This window comes from Lissotriton helveticus, chromosome 2_1 (assembly GCF_964261635.1).
Source record: "Lissotriton helveticus chromosome 2_1, aLisHel1.1, whole genome shotgun sequence".
NCBI lineage: Eukaryota > Metazoa > Chordata > Amphibia > Caudata > Salamandridae > Lissotriton > Lissotriton helveticus.
In genome coordinates, this window is record NC_136059.1 from 923,371,795 (window position 1) to 923,392,317 (window position 20,523).

A 20,523-nucleotide genomic window follows, 5' to 3' on the forward strand; every position below is an offset into this window, starting at 1 on the left:
TCCAGCACCCAAAAGCATTATGCGTTGTAATGGTATGCGATGTAAAAACCGCGTTGTAAAGGCAGGCGTTGTAATAGCCTGCGTTGTAACGTCATACATCCAACTCCAAGCCATGCAGCATCATTGAGGCACTGGTTCTGATCCACGCAACAGGGGTGATGCACCGGGTCTGCTCCATGCAGAAGCAGCAATGCATCAGTTCTAACCCACACTGTGGTGGTGATGCAAAGGTTCTGTTCTCTGCAATGATGTTGATGTGTCGGTTCTGCTTGAGCAAGCACCTTAGGCCCACTACCAAGGGTCCAGGACTAGGGTGTCACAACTTGGCAGGGCAGACTCACAGAAGGCAGAGTCCAGCTGCTGAAGCAGGGTAGCTGGAAGTCTTTTATGTCCCTGAGACTTCAGGTCAGGAGGCCAGCCAACTATCTCATGGAGTCACTCTGGGATTTGGGCTCAAGTGATATTTGTCCAGTCCTTCTCACCCAGGATAGGAGGGCAGCAGGCCAGCACTGCAAGGCAGCAGTTGTTTTAGAGCAGCAGTCTAGCGGAGTTGCAGTCTTTTAGCAACATAGCAGTCCTTTCTGGCAGAGTATCACAGGTCCAGAAATGGAATGTAGTGCTAGGGTCTGAGATCAAGATCTTATACCCAGTGGTGCCTTTGAAGTGGGGGAGACTTCAAAGATAGGTCCTTTAGGTGCATAGAGGTCCACCCTTCCTACACTGGCTCGAAATCCACTATAAGGGTATATGCAGTTGTTTCTTTCGGGGCGCAGCTATTCAGGTGTAGGTAAGGCAGTGCCCAACTCCTCCCTCCCATCCTGCTAGGATCACCCACCAAGTCACACCTAAGCTTTCATTGTGAGTGGCTGTCTAGAGGAAATACACAACTCCCAGCTGTCACCCAACTTCAGACATGCAATCAGAGACAGGCTGCTGGCACAAAGGGCTAAAAGCAGAAAAATGACAACTTTCTAAAAGTAAAATTTTCCACATTGTAATGATAAATTTGACTTTGCCATTAAAGATGAGTTATCAATACAATCCCATATGTACCAAATTTGATAGATCTACCGTCTCTCATTTAGGAATTATAGCTTATTAAATGTAATAAGGAATTACCAATGTTATTCTATGAAAAGTGTAGATCTCACATCAGTAGAAAAAAAAATCTGGGAGGTTTTCAGTACCAGGACATGCAAAACTTAAAAGTGTGTATCCTACCATTTAATTACATAGCCCCCTGCCCTATGGGCTACCTATTGCCTCCCTTAGGGGTGATCTATATGTAACAAAAGAAGAGTTTGAGTAGTGGCAAGGAGGTATAATTGTCAAATTAAAATGGCAGTGTAATACTTTTTTCAGGCTGCAATGGCAGGCCTGAGACAAGTTTCAGAGTGCTACCCAGGTGAAGAATTGGCTTGGTAGTTTGGTCTGCCCTGTTCCCATGATGCACTGGGCCAGGGACAGACTAATTTGCATATAGCCAGGTTCTGAGCTGGGATGGGGCAGTGAGCTAAATAACGGTGATGGATCAAGCCCTGATCTTTGGACTGGGTAAGAGTGGTCTGCTTAATTCAGACACTCTGTTCATCACCACCCCCTTTTCTAAATCGTTTTTGGCCACTATAGGTGTGGCAGGGTATACTCAGACATGAGTCCCTTGCTCACTGCTCCATCAGGATTCAAGCAAGCCGGGCCGACGAGGCTGAAATGCCAGAAACCGGTCCCCGGTAGCTTGTCTCCTTTCTGGTGAAGAATTGGCTTGGTAGTTTGGTCTGCCCTGTTCCCATGATGCACTGGGCCAGGGACAGACTAATTTGCATATAGCCAGGTTCTGAGCTGGGATGGGGCAGTGAGCTAAATAACGGTGATGGATCAAGCCCTGATCTTTGGACTGGGTAAGAGTGGTCTGCTTAATTCAGACACTCTGTTCATCACCACCCCCTTTTCTAAATCGTTTTTGGCCACTATAGGTGTGGCAGGGTATACTCAGACATGAGTCTCTTGCTCACTGCTCCATCAGGATTCAAGCAAGCCGGGCCGACGAGGCTGAAATGCCAGAAACCGGTTCCCGGTAGCTTGTCTCCTTTCTGGTGAAGAATTGGCTTGGTAGTTTGGTCTGCCCTGTTCCCATGATGCACTGGGCCAGGGGCAGACTAATTTGCATATAGCCAGGTTCTGAGCTGGGATGGGGCAGTGAGCTAAATAACGGTGATGGATCAAACCCTGATCTTTGGACTGGGTAAGAGTGGTCTGCTTAATTCAGACACTCTGTTCATCACCACCCCCTTTTCTAAATCGTTTTTGGCCACTATAGGTGTGGCAGGGTATACTCAGACATGAGTCCCTTGCTCACTGCTCCATCAGGATTCAAGCAAGCCGGGCCGACGAGGCTGAAATGCCAGAAACCGGTCCCCGGTAGCTTGTCTCCTTTCTGGTGAAGAATTGGCTTGGTAGTTTGGTCTGCCCTGTTCCCATGATGCACTGGGCCAGGGACAGACTAATTTGCATATAGCCAGTTTCTGAGCTGGGATGGGGCAGTGAGCTAAATAACGGTGATGGATCAAGCCCTGATCTTTGGACTGGGTAAGAGTGGTCTGCTTAATTCAGACACTCTGTTCATCACCACCCCCTTTTCTAAATCGTTTTTGGCCACTATAGGTGTGGCAGGGTATACTCAGACATGAGTCCCTTGCTCACTGCTCCATCAGGATTCAAGCAAGCCGGGCCGACGAGGCTGAAATGCCAGAAACCGGTCCCCGGTAGCTTGTCTCCTTTCTGGTGAAGAATTGGCTTGGTAGTTTGGTCTGCCCTGTTCCCATGATGCACTGGGCCAGGGACAGACTAATTTGCATATAGCCAGGTTCTGAGCTGGGATGGGGCAGTGAGCTAAATAACGGTGATGGATCAAGCCCTGATCTTTGGACTGGGTAAGAGTGGTCTGCTTAATTCAGACACTCTGTTCATCACCACCCCCTTTTCTAAATCACCCGGGTGAGTGGCATTATAAGTGCTGCAAGCCCACCGGTAGCATTTAATATACAGGCCCTGGGTATATGTTATACCACTTTACAAGGAACTTGCAAGTAAATTAAATATGCTAGTTAGGTATGTGTCAACCAGGGGGAGTGAACACAAGCACTTTAGCACTGGTGAGCAGTGGTAAGGTGAACAGAGTCCTAAGGCCAACAAAAAAAATTAACAAAATGAAGAGGAGGAAGGCAAAAGGTTTGGGGGTGACCCTGCTGAAAGGGCTATTTCCAGCACTGACAAATATGGAGGTGCCTAGCTTGAGCAAGTTGGCCTCTTAACGGCTTCTCTTGTGAAATCTACAATATGAACCTATGCTGTTAAAGGTAAATACACTGTCAGTGAAGTGCTCTGATTCTCTGTATTTGACTGATCATTTCCAGATTACCTTTCTGACCCTTACACTAAGAGAAGGACCTATAACGCTGCCTATTTTTTGGAGAGAAAAAGCCAGCCGTGACAGCAAACTCATGGCAGCATGTGTTCCAGATATGGATTTGGGAGATCATTACAATCTGCTGGCTAGTTTCCCCCTTGTTCGTAATTGTACCAGTTAAATATACCACAACTACTAAACTTAATATTAAACAAGCAGGATGCACATGGAGGAATTAATGAACTGCAATTGCCTTCAGGAGTCAATTCAAGGCATATGAGAAGACCCTAGACTGAACCAAAAGGGCCCTTTGCTCTCATCTACAACAGCAGAAGTGCAAACCTATTAAATTTAACAGTTTGGTCTGCCAGGATGTTGCTATATCTATTTCTTAATCGTGCTGTGATAAGGAAGCTACCTATTTCATGATAAAGGTGAGGGAGATCTATAAGGGAATTGGGAATTCAGCATTAGAACTAACACAATTTTCCTCCTTGCTGTGTGGGTGGGAAGGGTCCCACTTGAAACATTTTGAACCATCTCAGCTGAGAGACTGCAACAAGACTTTAGTTTTCAATAACATTGACTTACAGGAAGACCTAGTCCTGTATTTGTTCCTTTCCAAACTGGTATCGTGCATCTCCAGGAAGGTCTCTAAAGCATTTGACTCTAGCTTGTCCACAGGGGTAAATCCAGAATCATTGAAAACTAAGGTAGTTTCTCCTATTTTAAGAATGCTCATGCTCCCCCAAGTAGCGCCTACAACTATAGAACAATAATGCACGCCATATTAAACAAACACTTGAGAAGCTGAATGGCAAAACAACTTACATCCTAAAAATGTACTGGATCCTTTAAATTTGGGTGCCAGTCAAATTGATGCTCCAAAAGAGCATTTGTGTAATCTATGGATAAGATCAGAACTTGATAATGGTGACATAGTGGAGTTAATCTTGTTGGATCTCTACACTGCATTTGACGTGGATGACCGTGGATGTTGAAAGAATGTATGTTGGACTTGACATCTTTGGTGTGGTTTTTCCTCTACTTTTTGCTTTCTTGCCTCCTGTTTTTGTAATTGCTGGCCTTAGAACTCTGTGCACTTTACCACTGCCAACCAGTGCTAACATGCTTCTGCTCTCACCTCTAAACCTGGCAAAATTGGCTTACACCCAATTGGCACATTTCATTTACTTGAAAGTCCCTAGTAAAGTGGTGCTGAATGTACCAAGGGCCTAAAAAGTAAATGCTACTAGTGGGTCTGCTTATTTTAAACCAACCAGGGGACCCGATGAGTAACCAAGGACCCTGGGTATCAATTATTTTAAAGAACAATGGTCCTTAGGTAGAGAGTACGAGGAACAAATAACATATAGACCTTAATGGGTACTATAAACATTCTGTGTCCAGCCGGACAGAGAATTTTTAATGTGCAATATATTCAAAAATAGCATACATAAGGAGCGACAAAAAATGAAACGGGACGTAATCCTGCACCTGATCTAGGAGAAAGAGTGAACAAACATAAAACATTAAACATGAAGGGTTTTCAGGCAAAATTATAGCTTTGGTAGCTTGAACTGATCATAAAATAAAGCAAGCCAACCAACACAGTGACCACATTTTTCATACAAATAGCAAAACAATGGCACTGTTTCATATGTTGACGACGTTTCGATCCCAAGCTCTTAGATTACAGGTATCCTCATCAGGACTACAATAATGAATTGGTTATTAACACAATGCCTGGTGCTATGGATAAAGCAACCAAGGAACAGGATTATGAGGGCGAGCCGTGGGATCGGCTTCTGCCATGAAGATCAAATTTTAGGAGCGTGTGCGGGAATCGGCACTGGGCTCCGGGAAGTTCCATAGTAGTTTGCTGTGGTACGCTTTTGGTTCCGATGCACGATGGTTCCTGCATGCGTACCACCGCGTCTCCCCCACTTCAAAGGCACCACTGGGTATAAGATCTTGATCTCAGACCCTACGACATTATTGTAGTCCTGATGATGATCCCTGTAATCTAAGAGCTTGGGATCGAAACGTCGTAGACAAATGAAACAGTGCCACTGTTCTGCTATTTGTATAAAAAATGTGGTCACTGTGTTGGTTGCCTTGCTTTATTTTATGATCAGTTCAAGCTACCAAAGCATTAATTTTGCCTGAAAACCCTTCATGTTTAATGCTTTTTGTCAGGATTGCGTCACGTTTCATTTTTTGTCGCTCCTTATGCATGCTATTTTTGATTATATTGCACAATAAAAATTCTCTGTCCAGCTGGACACAGAATGTTTATAGTACCCATTAAGGTCTATATGTTATTTGTTACTTGAACTCTCTACCTAAGGGCCATTGTTCTTTAACAAAAAACTAGTGGGCCTGCAGCACCAAATGTGCCCACTCAAGCAGGCCTTTTGAAAATGTCTCTGGCCTGCTGCTGCAGCCTGTGTGCAGTTTAAACTGCTATTTCAACCTGGCAAAAGAAACCTTTTGCCAAGCCTAAACCTTCCTTTTTAATACAAATGTCATCCTTAGGGTAGACACTAAACAACCCAAAGGGCAGAGCGTAGTATATTTAAAAAGTTGGGCATATGCTTCTAATATTTATATGTCCTGGTAGTAAAAACCTTTTAATTCATTTTCACTACGGCTTACCTCGCCCATAGGATAATATTGGGTTACCTTGTTACACTTAATAAGTGCTAACTTTCAATCGGGAACAGGGAGGAATGCCGAGTTTGGGCTTAAAAGAATTATAATGTAAAACCCTCCTTAATGGCAATGTTGGATTTTAAGTCACAATTCTGAAAATGCCACTTTTAGAAAGCTGACTTTTTCTTAGCCCAACCTTGTGGTGCCTGCAGCCTGTATCATAGGCCACATGATTCGGTGTAGTAGCAGTTGGTCTCTGTGTATTAATTCCAGGCAGTGAGACAAAGGTCGAATAGGTGTTGGTAGGATGGGCCATCTCTGACTTGATGGGGGGGTGGAGCTGTTACTTACGAAACTTGCACATCACAAAGACTCTGCCTTAGCAGGTTCACAAAGGTTATCACACTAGTAGTTGTGCTGATAGACAAGCTGGAGTCGGGGCAGGGAGGACTGATATTCTAAACAACTTTGGGGGTGGACACCCCAAGAAACTTCTCTAACTTCATCTCTAACTTCAATGCTGGCACTAAGGATAAATAGTGGATACTCAGACCCAACTTTTCGGTACACCTCTGGACCTGTGGAAGACTGAGAAGGACTGCTGTGCTGCTCTGCACAAAGAAGGACTGCTACTCTGCTTCTCTGCTATTCTGCTGCCCTACTGCCCTGCTACCTGACTGAGAAGGACTGGACCTACATCTTGAATCTAGGACCAAGAGCTATTTGGCTGGCCTCCTGATCAGAGCCTCAGTGACAGAAAAGGCTCCAACGACCTTGAACCCTGCACCTGGACTCTGCCTGCTTTTAGTGCTGCCCTCCAAGTTGTGCCACCCCAATTGTAGACCCTTGGAAGTGGGCCTGAAGGTACTCTGCCAGCCCAGCTGTGGTCGTAGCAGAACCGTCGCAGCACGACACCTCACCTCTCAGCTCTGAATCGGAACTGCTGCTGTGTGATGCATTCACAATGTAGGATCTCACAGGTCCTTGTAACCAATGTTGCATTATCCATCGTCAATGCAGAACATCAATTCACAGCCCTGCAGCTCCTCAGAACCACGGCTGTGTGACGCATCCTCAATACAGGACCTCACACCTACCACTGCCCCACGCATCATTTGTGATGTTGGAACTCGCAACACTTTGCAACCAGGATTTAAAGTACTTTGTTCAGTGGGTCTAACTTGGACCCTGTATCCGGCCCACGCTCTATTGTGGTTGGCCAAAAATTGTGACTTTGTCTCAGTCCAGCAATACCAGATACCCTTAGTTGTCGCTTTGTGCTTTTGAGCACTGTTTTTAACCGGAATCTTTCAAATTGCATGCCTGCAGTTCCACATGTGCCTAATTTGTTAATGCTGACAAATGCATTCATAGAAGGGTGAACTAATGAACAGGTTATTTATGGGTTTTCCTGCTTATCTCCTCTGGTTCCTACAACAAATGTAAAATTATGCAGCAAGGACAATTAAAGGATTATGGAAGTTTGGTCATTTATCTCCTGTGTGTAAAAACGACATTAAATACCCAATGAACAAAAGGTATTGTCTACATGTGTCTCATTGGCATATATAATCATCTATGTACAGGAGGAATCTCAACTCTTGGCCTTTCTTCAACATTGCATCACTGGGCTGACCTTGTGATCACTTGATTTACTTCAATTTTGCATCTCTGGAATTAAGAAAGATCAAAGAGAGGTTTGCTTCCTTTCTTGCCTAGTGCAAAAATTGTGGAACACCCTGCAGCGATTAATATGTTGAATTCTAAAACTATATAGGGGCTAATTGTGACTTCAGTGGGCCAGACACCAACACCACATTGGTGTCGGACACACTGACATCTGCCCTTGCGGCCCACCCACTGCATTACGATGCAGCGGGTGGCAGCATCAGACCGAGGGACCCTTCGCGATGCTTCTGGCAGGTTGAAGGAGCCTGTCAGTGTGTTAGAAAAACTTCATAATTCCTTAATGATGGTGGCACCGCTGTCGGGATTATGATGCCGGTTTCCGATAACCATTCCATGTTGGCCTTTCCAACAGAAAGGCTGTCGGAAAGTGACATTGGGGGCCCCTAGCAGTGCCCCTTTTCCTACTGGCCCTCCGTTCAGGGGCCTGGGGGGCATCTATGGTGCTTCCCTAAGCATGTTTGAAAACATCCATTTCACTATTGCAGATTGTGTTGTGGGCCTATTACTCCTACAGCACATGTTTGTGTCCTGATAAATTATTTCTTTTTGCAGACCTCACAAATTGTTTCAGCACCACAAAGCCTCACGGGTGACAACATGGGTTCCAATTCAAAAATACCAATAATGTCTGTGCAACTTGATAGGCGAGGAGGGGCTACATATTATTGGCCTATTCTGCTATTCAGTGGCGAACCCCTTTGAAAATGCCCCTACTTCTAGTTTCAAGCATCATAGTTTTTTTTACAAGACCTGGAGGGAAGATAAACAACTGGGGCCTCATTTATGAGGCCTTGCGTGAGTTTTGCGCTTCCGATGCGTCACTTTTTGTGACGCATCCGCAGCGTAAAATATGCCTCCTGATGCGCACTATTTACAAAGTGACGCATCTAAGCAGATGCGTCACTTTGTAAACCCCTGCGCTACATTATACCTGCGTCAGGTATAATGTATGCAGAGGGGGCGTTCACCTGCAAAAAGCCTCGTAATAGTGACGCAGTGAAATCTATGAGATTTCACTGCGTCACTTTTAGGACGCTGTTGCGTCAAAATCTTGCGCCTGCCTCACAGCAGGCGTAAGACTGACGCAAGCCCTTTCACATGGGGCTTTCCCCATGTGAAAGGAAGCATTGCTGGAGATGCGTCACTTTTGTGACACACTCCAGCAATGCGTCACTTTTGCGCCTACAGATACGTCAGAAATACTGACGTATCTGTAACTCCTTGCGACATGATGCGTCATATTATAAATATGACGCATCAATCATGTTGCAGGGAGAGCGCAGTGAAAAGTGACGCATCGCTGTTTTCACGCAGCGATGCGTCACTTTTCATAAATGAGGCCCCTGGTGTTCTTTCAACCCCTTGGTTAGTTCCTTATTCTTGCCAACGACTTGGTAACTAATTCCACGATGTTCACTCACTCCACTTGTATGCTATCTGGACCTTAAATGGGCCTTAAAAGCTTCATTGGTACATACGCCCATTTCTGCCTTAACCTTGCAAGAACTGCAACTGACATCCATATAGCTCTGCTTCATCAGTTTGTGGGTGGGAAGGGTGGGAAGCTGACAGCTTTCCTCACTGCTGACATTAATTTTGTATGGATTGGAGGCCAGTGACTGGATGAACACCCCCAACTTGCTTATTAAGTATTCAAACAAATAGTACTTCACTGTGATGCCTGCCACTTACTGAGAGATCTGCACTGTGTGCTCAACCTCTACCCTTATATCATAAAAGAAAATCAAATACGAACACATCTATTACCACAAGCTATTATTAAATGTTAATGTGAGAAGTTAAAAAGTTACTAGCTTCACGTGGACATCTAGTGAGAACCTGTGGTATTCCTCCCAAGTTTGGGACACCAAAGAGAGATTTAGTAATCACCTGTCCTTTTGAAACCTCTGACATCAGCAGAAATGTTTGTGTGGCTTCATATGTCAATTATTATGTGTCCTTGTGGAGTTACTACTTTTGGGGGTTCTCCACGGTGATATCTAGTAATGCCTTTAGCATTCTTTACATATTTTTAATAGTATTTCAAAAAAGACATTTCATTTAAAAAATGACACTTAAGAATATTCATAATTTCTAAAGAAACTTAGAAGTATGTAAAGAAGAGGAGCACACTAGGAGAACATTACATTTTGGTGTGAGCTATAAAATGCCAAATGAAAAAATATGTATTAAACTGTTTCTGAATTCAATTTTGGTGCAGCATTTACTCTGAAGCGAATCACTTTTAAGGTGCTTCCACATTTTTCACTGAAGGATGGCCACATACTGCTTTCAGAAATCCCTTGATTCAGTGGGCAGATGTGCCCGAAAGTCTATAGGAAAATCACACATGATACTTCAGATTACATTGTAAATGAGAGTTTAGCTAATTGTTGGTGATATTACATTTCGCATCACTATTGACATCTTCAAGGACCTCACTGAAGCAACTAAAAGTTTATACACCCACACAATCATCCGGGTGTAGTGCATGCATTTTTTGTGCCCAACAAACAATGGGCACAGGTTGTTCGGGCGTGGCTGATGAGGGGAGGTGCCCCGAAACCGGTCCCAGGATCCTAGTTTCCGGACAATAGTGATTTGCATACGGCTGGGTCAAAACTGGAGTGGTATGGTGAGCAAAAGAACAATGGATTAAACCGAGATCTTTGTGACTGGGGTGAATGTCTGCATTGTTCAGCATTCCGTCCATCATTTGTTCCTTTTGTAATTGTCCGGTCAAGGTAGCACATTGGCTGACCTTTAGCTGGACATCTCCACTTACTGATAAATTGAAATGCAATATTTGGGTTGAGAATCATTACTATACTGTCCTTGCAAGCAAATAATTCAAAGGTCAATGGATAGTGTACATAAATTGTTTTCAGTTACCTTTTTTGTTTTGTTGTGATATACGTTGGCTCCTACCCAAACTATCAACCAGACAAGGCATGTTGTTGTGCAATGCAGTGACTAATTTATTTAGACTTTAGCTATAACATATATGAACATACGATTTGTTGGGAGATCGTTGAATTTTCTCCTGATAATCATTTTTTTTGTCTTGGTGGTGTTTTTTGGTTCTACAACAGGTCGCGAACCTTGTATCATTCTTGAGTCTGTGGTGCCCTAAAACATGTTACGTAGTTCATAATATTTTCATTCCCTTCCCCGATTTCACCAGATGATTAATGAACACATGTAATTCACTTGTGAACTGTTGTTGGATTTGTAGTGGAAAATGCAATTTTGTCATCATCTGGGGTGTATTTCCTACGGCTGGTGTGTACTCATATCGTGCCAACATATCCACAGGATTTTATTTTTAATGAAAAGATTTTTGAACTATAAGTGCCAGATTGCAAAGTTTGCAATGGCCACCGATTCCCAAACTCTTTATACATTCACAACGAATTACATGATGTATTTTATATACATGGCAGAGCCAAGTTTGCAAATTAAAAATCATTTGAAACTCAAAGGGCACATTTATTGGCAAGAGGCGTGTAGGCATCCTTAGCCATTTTTAGTTGTAAACTGATATTAATTTTTTTAATTTTTTTGCCCGTTTTTAGCTTTGTGCACCAGTTTACACTGGAACTGCTCTTTTTTCTACTTTAGCGCTATTCCTGCACTTTACTTACCGAGCATTCTCACTCGGGAGACACTCCTCGCTTCTTTCTGGGCTCTTTGGTCCGCCACGGGTTTCCCGTCAGTGCGGAGAGAGTCACTCTTCACTTTCTGCTATTCTCTCGAGCCGGACGCCTGTAGAGGTGGGCGGTCCAGCTAATTTTGAACTTCTGAATCTGGGAGGCATTTAATCCGTTGGTTGCACAAGCTCACAACGGGCGCGCCAAAGGCCCGCCAAAGGCAAGCCCATCTGCGCCTATCCGCGCCTGGCCAGGGGCCAAGCATGCTGCTCTTTTTACTCCCCGAAACGCAGATCCACAAGCCAGAATCTACTCCAAACTTCAACTGTTAGAGCTGCGTCCCACTCTCCATTATGAGAGGTGCAAAGAGAATGATGACTCTAGTAAATGGGACAATGGGCCCAGCTTCCAGAGTAACCTTAGACCCATTAGCAGTAAGGCCTCCCACTTTGATCACCGCAAAAAGATACAGGAGGTGGAAGACAAGCTGGAGACCAAGACACCGGTAGAGAGCAGGGCTTATCTTCTACGGGGTGCACTGCTGAATGTTTGATCTATGATTAGGCATAAAAATGAAGTGGCCTTGACCTTCCAGTCTAGTAATCTTGACTGTCTATTCATTACTGAGACATGGGCCAGAGACCACTCAGGCCCAGATCTGGTATATGCGGTCCCCAGGCTATACTATATTTAGACTAGACTGCCCAGATAGGAGAGGAGGTTGCCTAGTCTTGGTGGCCAGGGACTCTCTTAGATGCACACTTAATGCTGTGATAGCTGCTCCAGGCTCTACACTGGAAGCGGCCTCCTTTAGGATAAAACTGTCCAAGAACTTCTGTATCTCTAGCATTTTAGTCTACCGCCTGTCGAGCCCACGAGCTAAATTTGTGGAGACATGGTGCAAAACCTTTGAACCGTTCTCCACCACTACCCACTATACAATCTTAGGAGATTTCAATTTTTATCTTGAAAATCACCTCGATGCAACTCTTGTTGATCTTATGACTTCCATGGGGTTTGTGGAGCAGGTTCACACCCCAACCCATACAGCTGGTCACACGCTGAACGGCATTTTTAGTAATCATGATGACCTGCTAATTGAGACAATCTACCCCCTTAGATGAGTGGACCACTATCTTGTCAACTTTAAAATTTCCCCGCCATTCCTTAAGAAGAGCGGGGATCCCCCCTTTAGATATCATTACTGCAGGAAACTGAACAAGATTACTGCTACCAGCTAGGAGGCTGCAGTAGCATTGACCCCTGTCAAGAGGCACAATATTCCCCCTCATATAGCAGAGGGCTTTTGGGACTTGATCAACAGGGCTCTAGACTTTGTTGCTCCCCTTAAAAACTGCATTATTAAAAGGAGTAAGCCCTCCGCCCCATGGTTCTCGGATTAACTTATGGTTCTAAGGTGCAAATGCCACAGACAAGAGTGAAAGTGGCGCATTAATCCTTGCCCCCAGGAGAAAAACAAGCATCACTCTTTGCTACAGATCTATAAGGATGCTATCTTCAGGCTAAATCCCGTTTTCTCACTGGAAAGAATATGTCAGCTGATAATTCATCCAGTATGCTGTTTAAAGTAATTAAGGAAATCTCCGAACCTCCCCAGCAACTGCCTATGGCCCTCCCTCAGGATTTCTGTGATAAGATAGCTACATACTTCCAAGAGAAAGTTCTGCAGATTTACCAGAAGTTTACTCCTATCGTCGACAAGGCACCAGCCAGTGAGGAAGTCACGGATGTCAGGGCCAAACTGAATATGGGGGGGAACACTCTCAGATCATCAGGAACAATGTTTTGTCTTCCTTCTCCTCTATCTCAAGTCAACTTATTAAAGATCTCTTACTCTGCCTTAAATGTGGAGCACCCTCTGACCCCTGCACACCCACCATTCTTAAAATGGCACCAGATTTAGTAGCCAACTTTCTATGTAAGGTATGCAATGGAATACTCATGTCCTGCTGCTATCCATCCATTTAGAAGGAAGTTATTGTCCTTCCACTTCTCAAGAAGCCCAATGCCGATCCATTGGAATTTAAGAACTTCCACCCTTTATCCCTCCTCCATGCTCCTGCAAAAATTCTGGAAAAATCCATTCATACTGAGCTAATGCAGTACTTGGATCCATGGGGAATCTTAGATTGCTCCCAGAATGGATTCCGCGCTGGTCACAGTACGGATTTCTGCTTGATTTATTGGCAGCATTCGACACCGTCTCTCCAGTGCGAATGACTCAACGCCTACAGGAAGTGGGGATCACAGGAAAAGCCCTACAGCTCCTCCAGTCTTTTCTTACTGACAGAAGGTATACAGTTAGTTGTGGAGGCTTCCATTCTAATGCTTATACCTTCCTATGTGGGGTACCTCAGGGCTCCTACTCAGCCCTACACTTTTTATTAATCTTTATGTGGCCGAACTAGTGAGATCTTATCAGGTGCTTTTCTATGCGGACGACACCCAAATCATTGTCTCCGTCATCAACAACCTGCAACTTGTTGCAGAAAGATGTAATGCCTGCATGTCAAACATCATCGGCTGGATGAAGGGCAATTCCTTGAAGATTAATACAGACAAGAACGAGGTACTGATCTTTGGGCCACAGAAGTCCATCTGGTCCAAGGCCTGGTGGCATACTGAATGCGGACCTCTTCCTGCTCTGGTAAAAACAGCTAAAAATCTGGGGGTTATCTTTGATTAGGGTCTGTCGTTTAATGCCCAGGTCAATCGCACAGTCAGCACTTGCTTTTATATTTTAAAAACCCTCAGAAAGGCCCTTCCACTCATCCCACATAAACTGCACTGGCCATTTATCATCGCTTTGATCACCTCTCGGATGGATTACTGCAACTCCCTCTACCTTAAAATCACCGCTGTTTTTCTGAACAAACTCCTGATGGTTCAGAATGCAGCAGCAGGATTGATTTTAAATATTCTTAAACATCAATCTACCAGAGAAGTAATCTGGTTGTTACACTACCTCCCTATTAAGAAGCGTATTTCATTCAAAGCTCTATGTACAGTATATATGGCTGTGCATTGCAAAAGTCCATCCCAACTAAAATCTCTGTTTCATCGATACACCCCAGGGAGGACCTTGAGATCATACACACAATTCAAGTGTTGTGCCCAGACTATGTCGCGTCCGAGGCGGTCGTGCTTTCTTGGTAGCCCCTGCCAGGCTCTGGAAGTCCCTCCCACTGACGTTGCCATTGCTAGCTCCCTTTCGGTTTTCTGAAAACTCCTGAAAACCTATTTATTCTCCTCGTAATCTGCTGCTGCATTCCGCTTTCCTACTGTGTCTGCTTCGTGCCTTGACACCTTAGGGTTTAGTGCACTCTACAAATGCTATCTTATCTTTATCTTATCTTTATTAACACATGACGTAATGCAGCAGAAAAGTGATGCTTTGTGTTTAGTCAAAGGGAGACAGCAGAACAGCACCACATAGGTGATGTGCTACATTTGACTCCAGTTTGTGTCAACTTTGTGAAGTAAAACCCAATGCAAAGTGTTAATAAATCTGGCCCAAATCTTATCCAGGTCAAAATTAATTTCAAGCAGCGGTCTATAAACTCTAAAGGACAGGTTTACTAAGATTTTATGCCATGTTTGCATCACAAAAATGATGAAATTTGTCTAAAAATCTTTATGCCAGATTTTCTTTCAAACTATAAACTTGTTAATTGCTGAAAATAAAGTGAAATTAACGCAAAACAATGCATAGCGGTGCTTTGCAATACTTGATGTCAAGGGGGCGTGCTGTGGGTGGTGCATGGGCATTCCCATGCAACCATTCAAGGCTTCTGACACTAAACCCAATTTTCTAAATAAATTAGACAGGGTTTTGACGTCAGAAACTAGTGCACCCTTCAACCAGGTGCCAAAAAGGAAAAAGTATTTTTTTCTCCTTATTTCCTTCGCACAATGCAGCACACTTGCAAAGTAGGAAATATGAGAAAATGAAAAAAAATCCTCTTTGCACCTGTCTCTAGTAGACATAGGATTTGACACATGTCCCTACCTACAGTTCTTTGCAGATAGGGATTTGTGTCAAAACCCAAGGATGATTGCATGAGAACACCCATGCACTAGTCATTGAACGCCCTTTCCTCAAGGTAACTCAAGGCAGCGCATTGCTGATCTTTGTGTTATGGAAATCTGGATTTGGGTTGGATAGTAAATCCCACCTTAACATTTTGTGTGAGGCTTGCATGACAAAGAGTAACACACACACCACACAAAGCTTTTGTAAATCTGGGACAGCAGATGTATGTTATGCCTCCTTTTCAAGGTCAAAACTAGGAACTGAAGGTATTTATCATACACAGTAAATAACCCAAACCTTTCCACACTACTCAATAAGTAACATACTATTTGGGAATGTAAAGGTTTATGCCAACAAATGAATTTTAGTTGTTCTTAAATGTGTAAAACATCCACTGTTTTCATTTGGATTATTTTGTACGGTAAATTAATTAGAAAGAAATCTAAATATTGGTGCTGATAAATATAAATTGTTCTTAAAGAATATCACATGACTTCTTATGGTTTCGTTTGTCTTCATAGATGCCAGCCAAACTATTGTGAACATGGAGGCATATGTTCACAATCCTGGAGTGCCTTTCATTGCAACTGCACAAGTACTGGTTATACTGGGGCTACCTGCCATAACTGTAAGTGCAGAACGTCTTGTCTTCCAGTCTAGTTCCATTGCAAATTTTACTGTCCTATATTGTGAAATAAGTTCTAATGTTCAATCAACCAAATTATGCCAAGAAAAATAAATTGACCATGCTATTCAGGAAGAAATTGAAGACCCTTCTCATCTAGCATTCTCTCACCCAAGTTCAATGCTTATATGTTGTAGCTCCTACTGGTAATATTGAATGTCATAATGCCTCTCTTACAAATGACAATTGTTTGCTTTAGAGCTAGATTCATACTACAGAAATTCCCATTTAAACATACCTAGATTCATAAACACATTGGCTTCATGTGTTGATGAAAGTATTAAGGTTAGTTCAATTAGCTGTAAGGATATGAGAGTAAAGCCTTTTAGATGTTTGCTGATTTTGGTGAAGATGTCCTCTGTGATTCATGAAACCATGTACCACATGGATCTGATGGCACTGGGGCACTCACAACTTGTTGTATGATGGCCTAGTAAAGTCTTCCTTGGTTTCAATCAATTTTGTTATTGCCAACGATTGCTAGTCCCAAAAGTCCGAATTATGAGTTTGGCAGTCCTCAGGACTGCCACACTGGCATTGGAGGTGCGTTGTCGGTCAGGGACCGCAGCACGAGTGGTCTGACCACCGAATTACAACTACGGTGGTCGGACTGCCATAGGACTGCCGCAACTGCCTGGGATCTGTGATCCCTGGCGTTGATGCAGTGGTCTGAGGGATGCCATATGCTGGCAATCATATTAGAAATTTCCTCACCACCACAGATTTCATGGAGGTGAGTCTGCCATGATACCTTTGGCGGTGAGGAAACTTAGGGGGCCCTACAGGGTGTACTTGTGTGCCACAGACCGTCTTAATTTGTACATTTAAATGTCCTTTCAATACTCTAGTGCATTTAAAGTCTCTTTGAATTCACCAAAACATTCTGCAATGTAATTCTCCCATACATTCAAAACACTTAACATCTTCCTCACCTCCTCCATGTTCAGAGGCAATGAACATACACATCTTTGCTACAAATTGTTAGCAATGTTTGTTAGTTGATTGGTATCACTCATCATTAAATATCATTCCTGCTTCTGCTAGCATATTAATTCATGTGGATCTTACTAAATGCATTCTTTCTCACTAAAATGCCACTACATATTTCTTCTAACTGGTCCTGTTTTTTCCCATTTATACAAATCACTTTTTTTCACACATTTTACCAGATGAATATACATTTTGTGCAATATTTTTCCTCCCTCTTTTCATGTTTGAGTACTCGTGCTAATCTACTGCCAAATGTCTGCAAATTTTAGAACCAGTAACATTACATCGCCAGTCCTACAGTTTCTTTTTTTAATCCTTTAATTTTTCCTTGTTCTCCTCACCCGCTGTCAATTATGTTTAATTACTCCATAAAATGTAGTATATTGCATACTATTTTACCCGTAATTCTTCTTTTCCCCAAATAAACATTTGTTTTTAAATGTTTCCCAACCACATATATTGCTCTAGTTTCCTTTTAAATTTCCTATACAAATATTGACCCATTCTAACTAATTAAGTATTAGCCAACCTGTACACACATTCACTTCCTGATCCCTTCAAATTTGCCTTTCATATCAACATTTGTGAATTAAAATTTTACAGATGTATCGAGATATGAGTTGAAAACAATTTCTTCCATTTTTCCTACTCTGGATTAGCTGTTGTTTTTAAAACTATTGATAATTTGATTCTTGTCAGTCTCTTACCAATGCTGAATTAAATACTTACAGCATATGCTTGTTTTCTTCCCTTCCTATCTAGTCTTTTGCATCTATTTATTTTGTTGAGAAGCATTTTTATCCTATTGCATTTTTTCTTCTAAATTGTGCCTCATACTACATTTATTGTTTTCAATTTACCTCAGGATCACATTTCCTCTCTTCATTTTTTATATTTGTATAATTTGAAAGGAGGTGGTTAATAACCATATTATGTACATCTTTAGCTGTGTACTTACAATAAACATCTTACATTCCTGTAGTTGCGTCACCCATGAAACAAATTATCTTGTAATAACTCCTGTGAAAACGGCAATCGTTTTTCCAGTAAATTACACTTGTGATTTAATCTACACATGTAAGTTACTCTTACACTTTTGAGTATCTTTACTACTTATGTCTGTTCACAAAATTCAATTGTAATGCTACTCAAAGTAGGCCTAGGTGTAGTCCGCGTAGTTTTGCTACCCGAACTCAGCACAGTTACAAAAAAACACTGCAAAGTTCCGCGAGTGGCGGAGTGCAGTGCGAACTGCTGTTTGTGCAAGTATTTCTGACGCTCGTGTAGAATTTCTACCCGAGCGGCAGCTCGCACTCGCACACTTACTGTTCGTGATCGTGAATTTACTGTACGCGATTGCGAACTTCCCGTATGCGAGCAGGGAAAAAAATCTGCTGCACATCACGAAGCGGAGTTTTCTGCACTCCGCGGAGTGCAGAAAACTCTGCAAACTCCATGGACGGAGCGAAGTTCACCGCCCAGACCTACTCAAAAGTAAAGACTTAGGGCTAGTTACGATCCCCAGTACTTTCAAGCTGTCAATGGTATGACGCACACCACCGCATCGGCGGTCTGACCGCTGAATTACAACTTTGGTGGTGGCATGGTGGTCTGAGGAGGTAATATTCCCAGCAATATTGCTGCAGCACCGCCAAGCATATTACAACTTTCCCCACTGCAAGCCTTTCATGGCTGGTGGTGGGAAAAGAAAGGTGAACCTACAGGGCCCTCTCTGGCCACCGTGCATTGGGGTGCATGCAACAGCACATTGCGCCCTCATCTGTATGCACCCCAGTTCCTGCATGATATGGACTACAGGAAATCCCATTGGCGCTCTCACTGACATGCCTTTTTCATAGGCAGCGCTGTCGGACTGCCAAAAAATCACCCTCCAGACACAGGAAAACTCGTAATCTGGTGGGCTGCCTTCACACGGTTTTGGTGGTGTGAGAGCAGTGTGGGGGCCTGGCAGCTCCACTCCCACACCGGCAAAATTGTTATTAGGCCCTTACACCTTCCCAACCTATTAAAAAACAGTAATAGGTCAAACACTATATATGGCCAGCCATTGGTAGTGCAGCTCACTCCTATGGAAAATAATGGAGTTAGGACCTCAAAGTAAAACCCCATATGAAAGTAATTTTAAGTTAACTAATATTTAGGGCCCGATTACAACTTTGGCGGTGTGGTAGCAGGGCCGCCACGTTGCCGTCCCGCTCCCACACCGCTAAAGCTGTGTGAGCACCTCTCCGAGATTATGAGTATGGCTTGTGTTTATTTGGCGGTCCCACAGCAGTGCCCTTGAAAAAGGGCACTGCAATGGGAGCGTCAAAGGCAGTTCCTGTACAGCAAGGATTCTAGAGTCCATGCTATGCTGCAACTGAGGTGCATGAACACAGGGTCCACAACATGTTCCCCTCTGCTTGCATGTACTCCATGACCCTGAAGCAACAGGGGGTCCCGCAGGGCCCCCTTTGTTTCCTCACCACCACAGTTTTCACGGCGGGCTCACTGCAATGAAAACTGTGGCTAAGGGGAAACTTGTAATATGCTTTGAATTGACGCTGCATATTTCGGCCTCAAGACCGCCGCAAAACCACCAGGAATCTCTCATCCCTGTTGATTGCAGCGATGATATGTTGGTCCCATAGCAGTCAAATGGCGCATCATAGAATAGGGCAGTCGGGCCACCGGTGCCGCGGTACCCGCCCCACGGCATCTGCAGTACGACAAACCACCGTATTCATAATTAGGCCCTGAGTGAGACCGAGGAAGGACATTGGGGTACGTCTTTTTCCCCTGATTAACAAGAGTTTTAGAACAACATGGACGGACCCACTAATAAATCCTCCTGTCACGATGACTCAGTAACGTGCACTGGAATACAAGAAACCCAATAGGTTTGAAGAACCCTCACCCACTAACCTAGCTGGTGGCATGCTTCATCAATGGGTTTCCAGCTGGGCTGCCAAATGCAACCCAGCTGTACTTCGACACCTGAGTTACAGCGGAGCGGATTTTGTTTTTTCAAAGTGATGTATGCTCAGAGTGGTGAACTTAAAAATGCCTCTGGGATACCCTGCTGAAATTTTTTTATGGACCCTGTTTAGAGTGGTGAGTATATCCTTAAGCGTGATCTCCGGTTTGCTCACAGATGGTGCATCTTTAGCGGAGGAAAATTTCTGCAGTTTGGATTGTTGGAGGTTACACTGTCCACGGCCTCCCATTTCCACTCCCAGCGTTGTGTCACACTGTTTAAATGGTATTGAGTGGCAGCACTCACCGCTACCAGCCAAGAGGGTCCGCATCTCTTGCGGCCTTTCAGGTTCCCTGTCCCAAACAATTAATAATGTTTTTTTCTTACAACGCCAGGCTCTGTGTTGCTCAATAGTCA

The 20,523-nt window shown here is 43.6% G+C and overlaps 1 protein-coding gene across 1 annotated transcript in view; it reads left to right on the top strand.

The window, feature by feature from the left end:
• The window catches only part of CNTNAP4 (contactin associated protein family member 4), a 1,902,933-nt gene that overhangs the window by 1,412,013 nt on the left and 470,397 nt on the right, over positions 1–20,523 (top strand). Inside the window, exon 11 of the mRNA XM_078675664.1 lies at positions 15,976–16,082. Within this exon, the coding sequence (XP_078531790.1) occupies positions 15,976–16,082 (107 nt within the window). The remainder of the gene's footprint in view (positions 1–15,975; positions 16,083–20,523) is intronic.